Source organism: Sardina pilchardus, chromosome 19 (genome assembly GCF_963854185.1).
Source record: "Sardina pilchardus chromosome 19, fSarPil1.1, whole genome shotgun sequence".
Lineage (NCBI taxonomy): Eukaryota > Metazoa > Chordata > Actinopteri > Clupeiformes > Clupeidae > Sardina > Sardina pilchardus.
Window position 1 is genome coordinate 11,638,567 of NC_085012.1, and position 17,190 is coordinate 11,655,756.

Below are 17,190 nucleotides of genomic sequence, written 5' to 3' on the forward strand. Positions count from 1 at the left end.
GTTTCGCACACTCCCATCAGCACATTTGCTTGGTAAATAAATGTCATTGTGAAATATTGTGGGTTGTGATAACTGTACTGAACTGATGATTGGGCGAAATATACAGCCAACGAAGCAACGCATTTCAAAAACACCAGAATAGCCTTCACACGTGAGATCCGAAGTTTCTAAAACTAACTTACCTGCTGAAAAGAGCGTGTCTTGGAGACAGAGGTGCTGCATAGTTCTCGTCCACCAAATGTATCCTTGAAGGCGTGAATGAATGGTAAGCTGTCAAAATAACGCTGCCGGAGTCTTTCATATCCATTGTTTGAGAAGAAGACGAAGACGCCTGGCTACCGTGTAGCGGTGAGTCTTGAGTTTCTTCTTCACATGGGCGCACACACCGGATTCTCCTGACAGAGAGTAAATAAAGCGGTTTATTGCCTGTCGCGCGCCTGCTCGTATTGTGAGTAGACGCCACGAGGAGGACGTTAGGTGATACTACAGCGCATGGCCAATCAGAGGTGACGCTTATTTCCATACACGCGTTTATAGATTCAAACAGAAAGTCTTTCAGTTTTCATTCAGTTTGACGGTGAAGTTTTAGTGTAATGCGGTGTGTATTTGCACCCTTTGACGCTCGTCCACGTGTTTTGAAATGGCAGAGAAAACAAATCATCGTTATCAATAACATTGACAACACAATCCTTTTCTGTATTTTTGCCCTCGGTCAGCTTGACACGCACGTAAGCTTGGGGTAAAATCCTTCAACGTAAAGGTCAATCATTGTGTGTCCATCAGTCAAGGTTGGGTAAATTAGGATGAGATTACACTGACCACTTCATGCGCTCACTGCCTTTGTGTGCCCCGGATATCCCCGGACTCACATAACGGGAGTGACCCCCTGTGATGCCTACTTAATAATGAATCTTGACTCTATTTTGAGAACTGCCATGTTAGACTCACATGTGGGGGACTTTCCTCTCCATTTTAAAGCGCCACAATAATCTTAACCAAAGTTACAGGAGCAAGAAAGATACTCATCGACATTTAAAATAATTGCATACAATTCCACTCAGAGACTTCACCTACTGTACATAACAGTGAGACTAAATATGCTCACAAACAAATATTGTGTCACTTTCTGTTTTGAATTGGGTTGTTGGCAGTACTCTATTTTGACATGTCAGGCACTAAACATGCATGTGTATGATACTGCGCCAGATGTTTACTTTTTCTCTTACATTTTACATTTGCCTGTGCATGTCCCTGGACTAAATGAGACTAACCCATCCCCTGTGCATCCTGACCTAGATAGATCTCTTTTCAGGACAACGGCACCCACGAGGACTGTGGGAAATCCACCAGGGTGCCAAGGTCCACCTCTGAGGAAATTAATCCACAGCCTTTTTCACCTCAGCTTGTTCTTCTTCCATCTCATCCAACTTTCCATTTTCCCATTTTCTGTCCCTCAAGGCAGGTACCTATAAACATATCCAACTCATTGATTTTCATCTGAAACATTGTACAGATCTTTATTATTACCTGCTCCATTGTGTAACAGTGCAATGGTAGTTTAATTGTTGTATTCCTTTGTATGTCCATGTAAACATGAACATCAAATTCCCTCCTATGTTTCAACCTAGTTTGCCCATAAACAATAATCAATTTCTTGTATTCAAAAGCATCAATACACACATCCTATGTTGTGTAATTTACTCAATCAGTAAAACCTTGTCTAAATATCAATGCAAACCTTTACTCATCTGGTCCAAACAATCAAGAATGTCCATAGATAGTCATATCAGATTGGAGTCTTGGCTGCCAAAGAGCTGGAGGGTGTCCTGGCTGATGTAACTGGAAAATTAAAAGGACAGTTTGTCTTGTTCTTTAATGTGAAAGAAAAAAAAACAAGAAAGGCATATTTCCTGAGATATTGTTCCAAATTTCCTTTAGGGGCACAGGGGTCCTCGGAATTAAAGAGTGTCTTTCGTCTCATGGCAGTTGAGAGGATTAGTCTTTCAACAGGTTAAAGTATCTGTGCTTTCATGGTGAAAAGAAACCCCCTCTTTATATATAATGCACTTATCACGTTCCCATGGGCTGACAGCAAGGGGCAGGACCGGAGAGCATTGAAAGCTATACTTCATGCACTAGAAAATAGATTTTCATAGTAGAAGATAACATCTCACTCCTTCAGGTAACTCAGCCATGTGAGAAGTTCAAGTCGGTGTTCCCTGACTGCTCTGCAGTAATAGCTAGACTCTTTTTCTTCTCAGGTCGAGGCAAGACCACCACAATGTAACAGGAACTGGGAACAGGCAAGCCTCAATACATATGTGAAGCTGATGAGAGGTGCTTTCAAAAAAGTATCTTGGCGACCATCTTCTTGAGTTTGCATATTTGTGAAGGGAACTGTGACATGTGAGTGTGCATATTTGTGCAAATATTCATGCATGTACATGAACATGTGTCTGTGTGCATGTCTGTACCTGTACATGTATGGGTGTTGTAAGTGGTGTTGTGTGTGCATGTTTGTGTGTTTGGTATGCAGGTGTTTGACGTTTGATGTGTGCGTGTGTGTGTGTGTGTGTGTGTGTGTGTGTGTGTGTGTGTGTGTGTGTGTGTGTGTGTGTGTGTGTGTGTGTGTGTGTGTGTGTGTGTGTGTGTGTGTGATGACAGGCAGTGGCATCGCGGACAGACAGCTGGATGAGAACAAACTGCCATCTATTCCCACTCTGTGCTACAGAGTGTCAGGCTCAGGATCTCTGAAAACAGCGTTACACAGCCAGCGGGGGCCTCTCATCTCTTTCTCTCTCTCTCTCTCTCTCTCTCCCTCTCTCCACAGCAGACCTTTGTCTCCCCCTCAACAAGCACCCCTTCAGCCCGCTGAAATGACCCCGTGTGTAACGTCAGCGGCCGGCCGCCGAAAGAGATGCCGGGCCGGGGAGAGGGACAGACATCGCTTTAGCGAAAAACACAAATAAGCTTCAGAGCAGATAAACTGTTGAGCCAGTAGCCGCCCCCAGTGTCACGAGAAGCTAAGCCAAGAGAGACAAATAGACCTTGCTAATGCAAACGCTCTCCCGTAGAGATGTTTACTTTTGTGTGGCACTGCCGCACTCCTATGACAGGAGTCTGGAGCTACGGTAGGCCTGGGGGCCAAATCTGGCTTTGCCATTACCGTCAACCCTGACCCATCCGATAGTGTTGCTTACGGAGGTTAAACAAATATCTCTACCCTGATGACCATCTGTGGAAGCTGTTGACACGTCTGTATGATCCTCATACTTACGTCATGCATGCACACATGGGTCGTGGACAGGTTGGCTGTTCTGTTTAATGGATTTTTGTTTAAGCGATCTTGGTGTGAGAGCTCTGAACCTCAAGGTGTGTACACAGACAGTGAAAATATTATCTCTCAGTTGGGCTAACATCTCCCAGTCTCAAAACATCTTATACAATAGTGCCATATTGACCATGATGGTTCATGACCTCAAGTTATCCAATTTAGTCACGTCTTTCTGTTAGACATGAGTATGTTTTAACAGTTTTATTTTTTTAAATCTCTGCATGGCATATAATATGCACATATACATTGAAAATATTGGTCATACATTATATTGCTATAGACTCTGATGATGGCAATAAACCATTAACACCAGACACATATTATGGTACTGTATGTCTCATACTGAAGAGACTTCCCCTGTGAGCAGCCATCATTTATTATTTAAGAAGGATTGATTTCAGTCAAACCACTGCCATCCCAATAACCACCAAATTCATTCCTATGGGTGTTTGAATGTGCATTCGAGAGTGAATTGCTATCACCTTCAAATTTCATGTGTCCTTCAGGGAGCATATACTGGCCCTATCAAGGGATGTGTTGTTGCTTAGGCGCATTAGGTCATTTCTCGCATACTGTACATACTGTACAGAGCAGAGATGTTGTAGGACTTAGACTGCAGAGCTAATGGTGGAGAAATTGTTGTGAAATATGTGTCAAATGTACTGTTAACAAACACACACAGACGCACGCATGCACACCATATAACACTGAGAAAAGTTACAATTAAGAAGGAGGTGGGGTTATGTTTACATTTTGGTATGACTCAGAAATAAAATCGTGCCGTGCTGGATGACACCGCTACAGCCACGTTCAAACACTGGAAACCAGTTTGCCAGCCACTTGTAAACAAACCTTCTTAGTCTGAAGTCTGCACTGCCTGCCGGCTGGCCTGATGGCAAGACAGCAGAGACAGAGATAGAGATAGCACCGCAGTGGTGGCGGCGCCACTGGAAACAACACAGGGTGGAGGGGATGGGGTGGTGACGGGGGTTGGGGTGGGGGTGTGGGTGTTAGGGCGAGCTGGATGTGGGAAACATGAACCGTCCGTGCGGCGATGCGGCCCGCAGGGATATCGCCTGGCAGGGCCGTCTTACAGGGCCAGCTTCTCTCACTGACAGCCGCGGCGTGACCCACAACAGCCTGCTTCCTTTGTAGGTCAAGCACGCAAACCTTCCCTTTCCTCTGCGGGCGACCTCTGTGAGGGGAAAGTAGAAAAATGGTCGCCGAGCGAGGGCTACGTAAACATGGAACAACTTGGAGTAACCCCACACACAAACACACTTGATGCGTAAAAAAAGTGAGATAAAGTTCCTTGGCATGTCCTCATTGGAGAACTCCTCAAATATTTGAAAAAGTGACATGAGTTTACATAGAACTGTAAAGATGCCGTGTCGCATCTCAAGGGCTTGAAGTCTGGAAGTGACACATAACTCTGTGTAACTATTTAACAGCAAACCACACTAAACATTACCACCCGACACCATTCTCTTTCAACACAGTTCGTTCAAACATTGACACTAGACATGGCAAGATTCACGCCATTATTTCAAACCAAACCTCTTGTCGTCGGACGTTTGTGGCCTGGAGTCGTTTCCGCGTGGCCACACGGCTGTGTTTTCACGTGCATCATTAATGAAATAAATATGCCCGCTGGCCCAGAGGCTAAAAGGGAAGGAGGCCATTAGATGCTGGACACGTTTGCAGTATTAATGAGTGGAGGGACCGACCCAGAGTCCCCGCTGGCTGTCGGATGAGACAGTGGCAGTTTAGGAAGCAGAGGAGCAGCTGTTGAAATGTGGGAATAGGAGGGAAGAGGCGTGTGTGTGTGTGTGTGTGTGTGTGTGTGTGTGTGTGGTACTAGGGAACAGGAGGAAAAGATGTGTCAGAAGGGAGAGAGGGGAATAGGTTTTTTTTTATTCACAGTAAAATACTGGTGAAAACAGTCAAAAGCCATTTAGCTATTTATCTCTCTCTGTGTGTGTGTGTGTGCGTGCGTATCAGTTTGTACTGTATAGTGCATGCACATGTGCAGGGATGGACAAAAATACATGAACTTGTATTTAAGGATATGAAATACCCTATTTTTTTTCAGTATATCAAAATAAACTACAAAATACAGTAATCAAATACTACATTTTTGTAAAAGGAGCATAAAATCATGTAAACCTTCCACATCTGTCTATTTTATCTATTCCCTCATCCCTACACTGACTTTGCTGATTAAGAGAAAGAGTTTGAGAGCAACAGCTTTTCTCTGCTTACAAGGCTTGCCCTACTGTAAATCTGCAACTGTCAACAGATCAACTATATGCCTATACTTGCTTGTTACATCTCATAGCCTAAACACCGCATCAGAAATGTACTCAAAAGGTCACAACTGAAATGTGTGGTACAAATTAACCACCGAATCTATTGAGAGCCACAGAATGTGGGCTTAAAGCAAGCCAATACAGTCATAATTCTGTTACCTTAAGACAATGACTTCAAACTTATGGTACATTCACATATGGAGAATGAAGTCTCTGACATTGTCAACACATGCACATAGTGCTTGACATTGCACTGTGTAATGCTGTTGATGAGGTAGGATCTTACAGTAACTAACTGCACCGTGAATGCGCTAAGTGGTGTTGTGCTGATGCCAAGTAGGACAAATATGGAATTTTTATTGCATTGCTTTAGCTGATACATGGAACAACTTTTTGAGCAATGTTGACGGGCAACCTTATAACAGGTTCCACGTGTTCCGAATGGACGATTCAAGTTGTCAAGAAACGTGAGGTTGATATGAGAGACGGAGTATATCGTGTGAGCAACTTAGGCTGGGTGAACCCTGCCTGACCTGCCAGCGAATTTGGATTTCGCCCAGCAGCTCAGGCTGGAAACCTGCACATCTGTCTCCTCTGTTCCCTGCCAGAACCTTTGGCTCCAATCACAAACTTGCTTATCCAAAAGATGCACCGGATCATTAGTCTGATTGGTTGAAGGATTATCCAAGCGTACGGAGTCATGATTTGAACGATGCCATAGAGCTCGACAGTCCCGCCCCTTCTCCGAGAGAGCACGCCTCTCGTGCAGTAGAAATAAAGCGCAGACTCCCCATACTAATGTTCAATCTTAAAAGATTGAGCTTAGTATGGCGATAGCCAGACTATGAGCAACTTGCATGTTCAACTGAATCATCTTCCTCTCAATATTCACCCTGGGCAGCATCAGTCAGAGGATACATTCACTGTTTTACACGTTTATGTCATCACATCACCAAAAGTATTGGTTCTACCAACCATATTTGGCAGTATTTTTAGACAAATAAACATTACACATGAAGGATTTTGATACAAAATATGAAGCCATTTTCTACAACCCAATGAAATACAAATGACAAAATTCTATTTCACTATCATGTATCATAAATACTGCCCATCTCTGTGCATATGTGTGTTTCTGTTTGCGGATAGAGAGCAGAGAGATGGACTGAGATGAGCTGGCTAGGCAAGGCATGGGGGCCGGGGCTGGACACTATATCAGCTGAATGGAACAGGAACGTCCTTTTGTCTTCTCTCTGGAATGTTCCGAGCATTCTGGTCATTGACCCCTTCATTCCATTGGCAGCAGCATGTAGATAAGAACTTACTCTGCTGCTCAGCAACTCAGGACACCCAGAGATTGATCTTTTGGCAACTGTATCAATTAATCAATCTTTTACATTCCAGTGATAAAAATGACAAGTTAGTACACAGTGGTCACCTTAAATAAGAATACTTGATCCAACTTGTACAGTACATCTTCATTCTTCATCTGTGCTGCTCACAGCCATTTCTGATTCATGACCCAAAACAAACAATGTTGCGCGATGCATTCATTCGCATGATCACATTTTAACATGTTTTTTTCATGTGGTTTGTTTTGTTGCACAAACATTGTCATGAGAAAGAGCTTCCGTTTTCTTGCATCTGTCACCGCTGACGGTCAGAGGCCTGCTCCTGCGTTTGATCTCCTCTGTATGAGCCACTTTCCTGATGGTCTCTTCCCCTTGTGAAATCTCCCCTCTGATATCCATTTCAAAGAGATTTAGGGCTGCAGCTTGGCAGCGCCTCACCATCACCATATCCTGCGATACACCTGTTGTGTCAAATCAGCAAACCAGTATACTGCCCTCCCACACAGGGTCATTTTTATCCCTCTGTGACCTTGACATCACACACATTATTTCAAAGGACTAAAAAAAACAACAACAAAAAAAACCCACACAGCTGGTCTGTAAATTAACCAAACAAAAATCAAGACGAATGAATTTAAGATCCATCAAACATATTGTCTCAGTAGACATGTAACTGGAAGGTCTGTGTTTTGTTATTCTTAGTTGCTTGTGTGTGTGTGTGTGTGTGTGTGTGTGTGTGTGTGATTTTCCACTGAAGAGTGAAAAAAAGCCAGTTCAGCATTACAGTATTTTGTCGGTGGTCGCTGCACAGAGTCACTGTGCCTCTCCGGTATACTGATTCTCCCATGTGTGGTAGGCCATTTGACTGTGACACTGAAGCGATCAATATCTCGGTCTGTCACAGAGTCTAATGACTGCTCTCAGAGATGCTGGGTGACCGTGTGGTTTATATCCTGTGTCTCAAGCGTGCTACTAATGGACATCTAGGTCAGACAGGGTGCTCATATGCCATTAATCAAAACAAAGGCAGACAGAGCTTTTTTTTAAAAAAAAAAAAACACACACACACAAATAAAGTGATACTCTCTTGTTACACCTGTGTGGCCTGATGGTGCTGCTTGTCCATATGTCTGATATGTATGTGATTTTTTTAAATTCCATCTTCATTTCCCATCTCTGTGGTTTTACGGAGGACATATTTCATCATAAGGACATATTTTGCGCATTTTGCAGATGAAAATACAGTGTTGTCGTGTTTTGTTTTCTGACTGAGGTTTATGCACCTGTGACTGACATACATGGTTGCCTGTAGAGTAACAAAGTGTCAAACCCTCATCATGCATGATCATAGTTTGATTAAAACACTACTTTCTTCTGCTTGTTGCAGACAGGAAAAGGGAAATGCATCTAAACCAGTCACTGTCTCACATGCAAATCTACCAGATTAATTTCCTGCTTGCTTTCCAACAAACGCTTTCCCTAAACAAACATCTTAGACATTTGAGAACCGCATGACGTGCCCCGATATCAATCTACCAAATCCTCTGTTTCAGGCCAAACTCACGAAGACGTGCCCATGTCCTTATTTGCACACGACTCATTCAAATAAAATGCGTTGACTCGGTTAGACAAACACAGGGATGAATTAATCTAAACAGTGATAAGGCATCACACAGCACACTACTCTCAGCTGACCTTGTCATTGTACGTGAGTTGAGCATGCAAGACATTTCTCTGCAAAGACTTTCACTGATTAAATGGCGTAATGTAACAAATCACAATCCAAGGACAGAGAGTAATGTCTGTGAGAATGCGCGGATCTCTGATCCAATTTCACAATCTCACAACAAAGGCTCATGCCTGGAGTATTACTACAAAGGATAATGTGAAGATCTCTGATCTGAATACTGAATACTTTGGAGAACTTTTTGAGCTTTGACTGAAAAACATTTTTAAAATTCCCCCAATTACAGCATGCAATGTTTTTAACAATGGCCAGTGGGGTGATTCGACTTTGTGTTAAAATGGCTGATGGTGGGCAGTGCCATGCTGGGACTGGCTTATTAGAGGGTTCAGATAAGGGGCATTTCCATTGTAATGCTATGACTTTTCCAGTGTTTGTGCCAATGTCTGTGCCAGAACACACCCCTCTCTACCTGGGTAAACAAAAACGCTAAATGAAAGAAAATAAAAATCAACAAAAATTATAATCCTATTATGTGACAGTAACAGCATACTGTATATGAAAGTGTGTTGTGTGAGATTATGTGAGATATATTACAAAAAAGAAAGCTAAAAAAAAGATCCACCCCCAAGTCTTTCCCACATACTTTCAAACAAACCAAAACGCACGCACACACGCACGCACGCACGCACGCACACACGCACACACGCACACACGCACACACGCACACACACACACACACACACACACACACACACACACAGGCATACACACACACACACACACACACACACACACACACACACACACACACACACACACACACACACACACAGGCATATTTACTGAGAATACCTCAGAACTCAGCAGTTGTTTTTGGCACATCTCCTCTTTCTTAAGGTTATTCTCAGAATTCAACACCCTCCTCCACTCATGAATAATCACGGTATCACAGTTTTCTTGGAAGTGCTTTTTTGTTGTGTTTCTTAACTGAGCTACACTTATTACGTAATAATTTCTTTAATGATTTAGTGTATTATTTATTATTACACTTATAAGTTTAAGTAATAACCCTGAAACGACCTGTTCAGCCTATCAGGTGAAGTATTACTCGCATGGTCAACATTATCCATTTCAAACTGTTCAAACTGTAAATTCACAGAAATTACACTTTTATTCCAATTTAACAGGTACACATGCCATCAAAGAGGGGAAGGGGTTGATATGGCCTGCCATTCAAATTACTGTAAAAGGCTTATTCTGTTTCTGTAGCTTATACTCAATGCTTCATGCAGTTTAAGTCAGGACGACCTCAAGTTGGGGAAAGATTCAAATTCATGTCAAACTACTGCCCCCTACAGTCTTTTATGTCTGACAGATATCGCCAAATTGCACCTTTGCAATTATTGTAAATCATTTTCATTATCCGTGTATGGCTTTTGACCGATGACATGTGATTCTATCACAAGTCATATTCTCAAATGTTGCATTCTTAGTAGGCTAATACAGCGTTTTTGTGCCCTGAGAGTTTTGTGCCCGGTATGCATAATTCATATCACCAGATTAGATTTAAATAAATAATTGAGAGGCCTTCCATTATTCTCGCCTGTAATCACAGACTCATAATTAGACTCCTTGTTCAGTCTTTGTGGATCTTCCAGACTATATACTCTGAATCAGGCTATCTCCCCAAATACAGTGGGTTAACTTACATTTTGAGGGGTGCAATGGTCGTCGCATGGCATGACATCTTCGCATGTGAGACGGCATTATAGGGGACATGCTATTCTAGTGACCTTATAGCACCCCCTGGTGTCGAGTAAAGTGTAGGTGCTTACAATGTGTATGCAACGTTCTCTGATCCTGATTTTCAGCCTGATCAGTTTTCTTGGTAAAGTCGCGACTGAATCTCAATAATGCATACTGTGGTTGGATCTAGGTCAGGATAAAGATGTGGAATCATAGATTATTTTCATTTAATTATACAATCACAGCATAGGCCTACTGTTTTAAAAATAGAGTTGTAAATCCAGAAATAGGCTAACCCTTGAAACATCTTGATCACCCTGTAGTTTTACAAGTTATGGCATATTGGATAATAAAATAAGGTCAAAATATTTTAGATCTATCTTTTAGATATTTTGAGCTTCACTTTAATTGCCTGACGTTTCTGGTTTCAAAATAAGAGTGACAGCCAATTATGACTATCATTAATCTCATCCATCTTTTATTATTTTATTATCTTACACTCTCCCGTAACTATCAACCTCTGCCTTAAGCTTTGTGAAGTGAAGAAGTAGAATTGCTTTGGAATCTTTTTGGAAAACAGACATGTCTTCCAAATGCTTTGAGACACATCTCCAGTGCACAAAAGACAGGAGTCATGTCATGTAATCTTTCTTTCTTTCCACCCCCTTTCTCTTTCCTCCTTCTGTCTCTGTCTCTCTCTATCCATATAATCAAGATGTAGCAGAGTGTCTGTGTACTGTGTGTGTGAGAGAGAGGCGAGGGGGTGAGCAAGTGAGAAAATGCCTGTAAAGGTTGCAAACGTCCGCAGTGAGCAGCATTAAAAGGTTAGCTTTTGGCATGCAGGAAACACTGTCACTGTCTCTCAAATACTGTACATGGCTATGCATATCTGCTTATGCACCCCCCCCCCCCCCACACACACACACACACACCCCTTACACCCCCCCCCCCCCCTTACATCCTACCTTCCACTTTCGCTTTCCTCAAATCTGATAAACATGAAATACACAACTATGTCTCTCCTATCTTTGCAAGCACAGACACTCAACCACTGCCTCAATATTGATGACATGTTATGGCATATTGCAATTCTTTTACATTGTGTAATATTTGTTCAATTTATATCTTCTGGTGTTCAGTACAGAACTGTTTCTAACTGTTCAATAAACACTTGTTTTATCTTTGCCAACAATATAAAACAGATTCAAATCTCTGGTGACACACTTAAGGGCATCAAGAACAAAAATATCTGGGTGTGACTGTGTGGAGAACTGAGAAAATGACAACAACAAAAAAACCTGAGCCTCTTCACCTTGCATTACTCAGTGGGAGTCTGTATAGCTTTGGCACCATCTCACCACCAACATCTGGCTACTAAACACAGGCTGCAGTGGGGGATAAACGATGGATCCAATGGACTGTTGAATTGGCTCAGCCCAAGAAATTTGTACTGCATAGAGGGTGAACAATCTGCACAACTTCAATTATACGCTCAGTCTGATTAACAATTTTAATTTGCGGTCCCATATTGGCAGTAAAAGTGAAGAAGAGGGTCTGTGGTACACTGACTGAACAGATACTTTCATATAATGATCTTTTAAGACATATCATTAATAATGAATAACTGATCATCTTATCATGACAGCAAGAGACCAAGGCATCTGGTAATAACATGAAGGGAGAATATGTCTGGACGGTAGACTCTTGTGGTAGATAAAGTGTAAGAACTGAACATAACTTTCTACAGAAAGCAAACCATGGCTTTGCAAAAGCATAATTACCTCCGCCAAGGAGGTTATGTTTTCATCTGGGTTTGTTTGTTTCTAAACAGGTTCTAAATGAATAGCAAAAAGTCAGAGCAAGAGAGAGAGAGAGAGAGAGAGAGAGAGAGAGAGGTCTCTTGGGGGCTACATTGTTCTGTTAAAATATTCTGTTTTCAATTACAATAAACACGAGTCAAATATATTGTAGGCTCCAACAAGAGTAAAAAGGAGTGCAAGAAAATGTCTGTGACAGAAAATCCATAACCCTCCTATTGGCAGGTAGCACTTTTTCCACTTGGGTTAAGCACGAGCAAGAGAGATTGGCAGCATGATGGAAAAAAAGCACTGCAGAGTGGCAACTGAGGTGGAATATCCCAACTTCTCTCTTCCACCTGAAGGTATAGTCCCTGCAGCTGCATAATCCGATGACAGTGCCATGTACGGGATATTGCTTAAAGGACACACTGCCAGCTGCTGCGATCATGGCAATGCTGTACCACCCACCTGTCCGTGCCAAGGCCACCCCTGGCAGCGACACTGGCAGTTCTGCTGAGTCTCCCCTTCCGAATGGGCACTCAGAGCCTCTGTGAGCCCCTTGGTGTCTCGCTCTCTTGTCCCAAAGGATGTCACCAAATCCCTCCGCCCCCTCCGCCGCCTCCACCCCCCCCAGCCCCACTGACCCCACTCTACACACACACCCCTCTCTCATCCCCTAAACCGCCCTCACCACTTCCTCCAAACTACCATCTGTTATTCTTCATGCCTTTGTGAGCATCCCTTAAGTTCTCTGTTTTGGACGGGTGTGTGGTGGGGGGTGGGAGGGTTGGGGGGTTTGTCTCGTCTGGTTGGCCCTCACTTAATGTCTCGATAAATGAGTTTGCTCTATTCATTTATTTGGGCATCTGCATTGGGCTTACCCCCCTTGGCTAGCATCTGCATACTGAGCATGAGGCAGAGCTTCAAGTCGAAAGGAAATGGTCCTAGACACGAGTCTGTAGTCAATATTCCAACACACACTGTCAGATGTACATGATTTTGTCGGTTGAAAAGCCCCATTGTACACTCCCCAGCTTTGTCCAAATACATTATGTTTAGTCTTGAAATGAACACTGTGATGTTTATGTCTCAGAATGATTGAAGGACGTTTCCTACACATTGGTAATGGTATGCTGAGAATGCAGAGAGATTTCACTGAGTGTGAGATAAGATAAAATAGCTGGAATTACATGAGTAAAAGCCATCAAACGCACACTCTGGGAACTCTTTCTTTTGATGAAAAATACATTGTCTGCAAAAATACTTTCCTTGAGCAAAGGAATTTTGCAGACATGATATAAGCAGAGCAGTGCAGATTTAGTTGGAGAAAAAAAAACAAGCATTAATAAGCTATGATTTCACTAGTCTGAGAGATGTGCACATAGCATATAGTTCCATTGATTTCGGCCCATAGCGTACAACCAGTATTTGATGATTTTTGTGAATGTCTTTCATCTGTCTGCAATAAAATCTGTATGATTTGACATCATATTTTTATATAATGCAAATGAACTCTTTCAGTAGCACTTTTCAGTGACTTTAGATGAAATACATAGGCTTGTGCAAGTGCTTCTGGGTCTCTCACAATAGATTCACTGTTAATACTACATAATACTTCTGCACCTCAGCAGGTAGCCTAAATCGAGAGGCTAAAGAGAGGTCACAAGTAGGCTACATCCTCAAAAGGCCTACTTGTTGAACACAAATACTGACCAAAAAGCCACTTCGGATGAATGTTTTTTCAGACTGATGAAAATAGGGCTAATTATTTAAAATAGGCATTTTCATCATATCACAGTATGCATTAATGAAATATATACCCTTAAATGATAGTTGAAAGTTAATGCAATGTCTTTACCACAGCAGGTTCCATCATACCATCACCCCTTAATAGACCTAGGTCTACTGCAGATACATTCATACTTAAAAGGTTATGACCTGTAGGCTACTGGAATGCGTGCGGCTCACTGTGTGCATTTCATCTGCACGCAACTCGTTGCCATAGGCTAGTCTAGTCTAGTCTGCCATAGGCTACAGTCAATTTGCAGGCAACATGAAAAAGGCCATTTTAGTCTTAATATTGTCATTGCCATAATGTAGGCTATGTTTTATTATGATAAGCCTATATGTCTGGCGAATTATTTATAAGATGTTTGTGACATGACGAATAGCCTATAGGCAAAACTTTACTTTTTTACGTTTATTATTAATTTACTTTTTTTTTCTATAGCCTACTCGCCCTCGTCGTTCACACCTGCTGAAGTCCCATCTAATATTTAGTTTTACCTCCAGTAGAGGGCTGTTCTGGAGCATGCGCAAAGCGTCGAAAGAACCCTGTTTCTGCTGTCACAACGTTGAGGGGTAAACCGACTGCGAGTGGGTAAGGAATTAATAATTTCATACAACGTCTGGGTTACTGTAGTTTGTTTTTAGGGAAGACGAATCACACACTTTAGGAAAGCTCCACAAATTGATATGAAAACATTTCGAAGTCGTGGTCGCGTTCACATTTCGTATTTAAATGCGTTGAGATGGCTATCCTTGCTAATCTCATGTTTTCTCCTATTAGGCAAGCTAACATATAATAAGATGCCCCTTCTTTCAGATGATGACCCAATAGATACAAAGAATACTCTGCAATGGCGTTAAAGTCCTCATTTTGTCGATATACAATGATCAAACATATGACATATTAGTGTAAACAATACGAAGCTAGCTTGTCTTGCTAAGTGAAACTATAATTCTGCACTCGGAAATGTTTCCTTTGGACATTTTTTTCACGCCACCAATTTTGTATGCTACAATTAAAACTCTACCTCGTGAACCGAAATTCCTGGCCAGTTTGTGTTTGCTCTAAATGTGGGAAGAGGTTTGTCGCCAAACTAAATAGTTTTGATTTTGTTATAACCCATATTCTATGTTTATCACTTTATTCTGTATTTTCATTTTTTCCCCATTTGGGTGGAGTGGTTCCCTCTTGTAATTGTATTTATTTGTTTTTACATAAGTCTGAACTACCATGCAATGTCGACAGCCTCACCATTCTTAATAAAATATGTAATTTCCGAACGTTCCAGACTTATAATACTGTAATCCTGCGCCCCTTTTTGCGTTTGCTTACCAACTTTGTTAGTTGTTTTAAAGAGCAGGCTTTGTTGCATTCTAGCCTACTTTGTTTTGTTTTCTAGTTAGATTACGTTTAGTAGGCATAGATGGCAATGTTCAAGAAAAAAAAGCTCTGCACCACTAAGGTCTCTTTAAATAGTTTTTTTCTTTAAAGAAACGTATTGAGTAATGTTAAAATTAACATTGAAAACACTAAGTTGAAGAAGAAAGCAGACAAACGGCAAGAGTGCACCTGTTGAGTTGTAGGCTAGACAACAAAAACACAACCTAATAAATCATGCTCTTAATTAAGCTTAGCCTACTTGTTGCAGCACAATTTTGGAAGTATAGCTTTTGAAAGTGTGCTTTTGAAAGATGAAGTGGGTCTGGACTGACCAACTACTTTAGGCTAAGCATTGGTCAGTAAGCTTGGTGGTTTTTCTGTTAAGGTTAAAGACATATTTTCTTTTTTTTTTTTGTAGTTGGCAAAAAATGTTTATTTTTTCCTGATTTATATGCCTTGAGTTTGATATCAAACATATACAGCAGATAAATGGTTTATGAAGGAATGCTCTTATCTCTGTAGCCTAGCCTATAGGCTACTGTAGATAAATACATCTCAGAGGAGGCTTGTTGAGCTATTTTATAGTGAGGTCAATGTCGGGAAGTAGTTCATAATGCTTCCTGCTTCTCGCTGTTTGTATGGCTGCCGCACGGTACTTCCTGTTCAACTGTACTAAGATTATACATGAATTTTGGGTGTACCGAGAGGGGCTCTCACAAACATTTTAAACTTTCACTGAAAATGAAATTAGAGATTTCCTCAGTTGTTAACCCCCCACAAATGTCCAGGCTAAGTCATGCTCAGAGAGTGAGTTTTCAACAAAGATGGGGAATTTTCCACTAGCATGCCAGGCAATAGCAGAGAGAAGGAGACACACATGAACATTCACACAACACAACATACAGTAGTACACGCTCAGTCTTCTCACTCAACAGAGTCAGGAATTATGTTTTCTGTTGATTGTTTGATAACCTCCCTGGAGCCTTTTTAGCTCTGAGATGCTAAAGGTGTTGGGCATGAGGTCCTCTGATCCTGAATCTGTAAGGAAACAAGTGAGCTTGGATATTTGATGTTTTGTGTCTATTCAGTGGTGCTTATCATTCGTGCTTATCAAAGTTCAGTGTTTTTCCTCTTGTCTTCCACACTTGATATCTACACAATGTTGCCAGCTGCTGTTGGACAGTTAGTTTGCATTTTTATCTGATGTAGAATGAAACGCCCTCCTTTGCCAGGCAATGCATTATGAAGTAAATTTATTAATGAGTCAAACTGAAGTAGCTTAAATTGATGCCATCATTTAGGCTATATTCGTTTATATTCAGTGGAGCATTTCCTTCTAATGGGAGCCAAATGGCTCTGAGGGTTTTTAATTGAAAACCAAAACAAATCAGTCATCAGTCATCTTCATGGAAAGGGAGTGGGGTTGTTTTTCCACACATCCTTTTATGCTGTTATTGCTATATTCACATTAACACTAAAAATTGGCAGGTGCATAGTGTCAGTGGGTTCCACGGCACACACTGAACATTCTTTGGAGAGATCAGGTTAGCCACTACAGTATAGCAATTAAACAACAGGTGTGTGTGTGTGCGCTGAAGAATATACAGTGCCCTACTCTTTTACCTTTTTCTCACTCTGTTTCTGAGTGAATGTCGGCAAGATAGTTTACCTGGTCTCCGTCTGTAATACCAGAGCATCGTAATTGCTTCATATTTATTCCGCTCAGGCTTCCCAGAGTTCCTGAGAACAGTTTGTATCAGATGGTAGATAAGATCAGTCCTCTGTCTGCTAATG

The 17,190-nt window shown here is 41.6% G+C and overlaps 2 protein-coding genes across 3 annotated transcripts in view; one reads left to right on the forward strand and one right to left on the reverse strand.

The window, feature by feature from the left end:
• The window catches only part of arhgap28 (Rho GTPase activating protein 28), a 31,655-nt gene extending 31,225 nt beyond the window's left edge, over positions 1 to 430 (reverse strand). Inside the window, exon 1 of the mRNA XM_062521532.1 lies at positions 183 to 430. Coding sequence (XP_062377516.1) covers positions 183 to 307 — 125 coding nt within the window. The 5' untranslated portion in view covers positions 308 to 430. The remainder of the gene's footprint in view (positions 1 to 182) is intronic.
• A 14,110-nt stretch (positions 431 to 14,540) lies between these two features.
• The window catches only part of LOC134065938 (lethal(3)malignant brain tumor-like protein 4), a 92,655-nt gene continuing 90,005 nt past the window's right edge, over positions 14,541 to 17,190 (forward strand). The window contains exon 1 of one of the 2 annotated variants that reach the window (XM_062521064.1): positions 14,541 to 14,607. The gene's annotated coding sequence lies outside the window, so the exon portion shown is untranslated. The remainder of the gene's footprint in view (positions 14,608 to 17,190) is intronic. The other variant, XM_062521063.1, reaches the window with a different exon arrangement.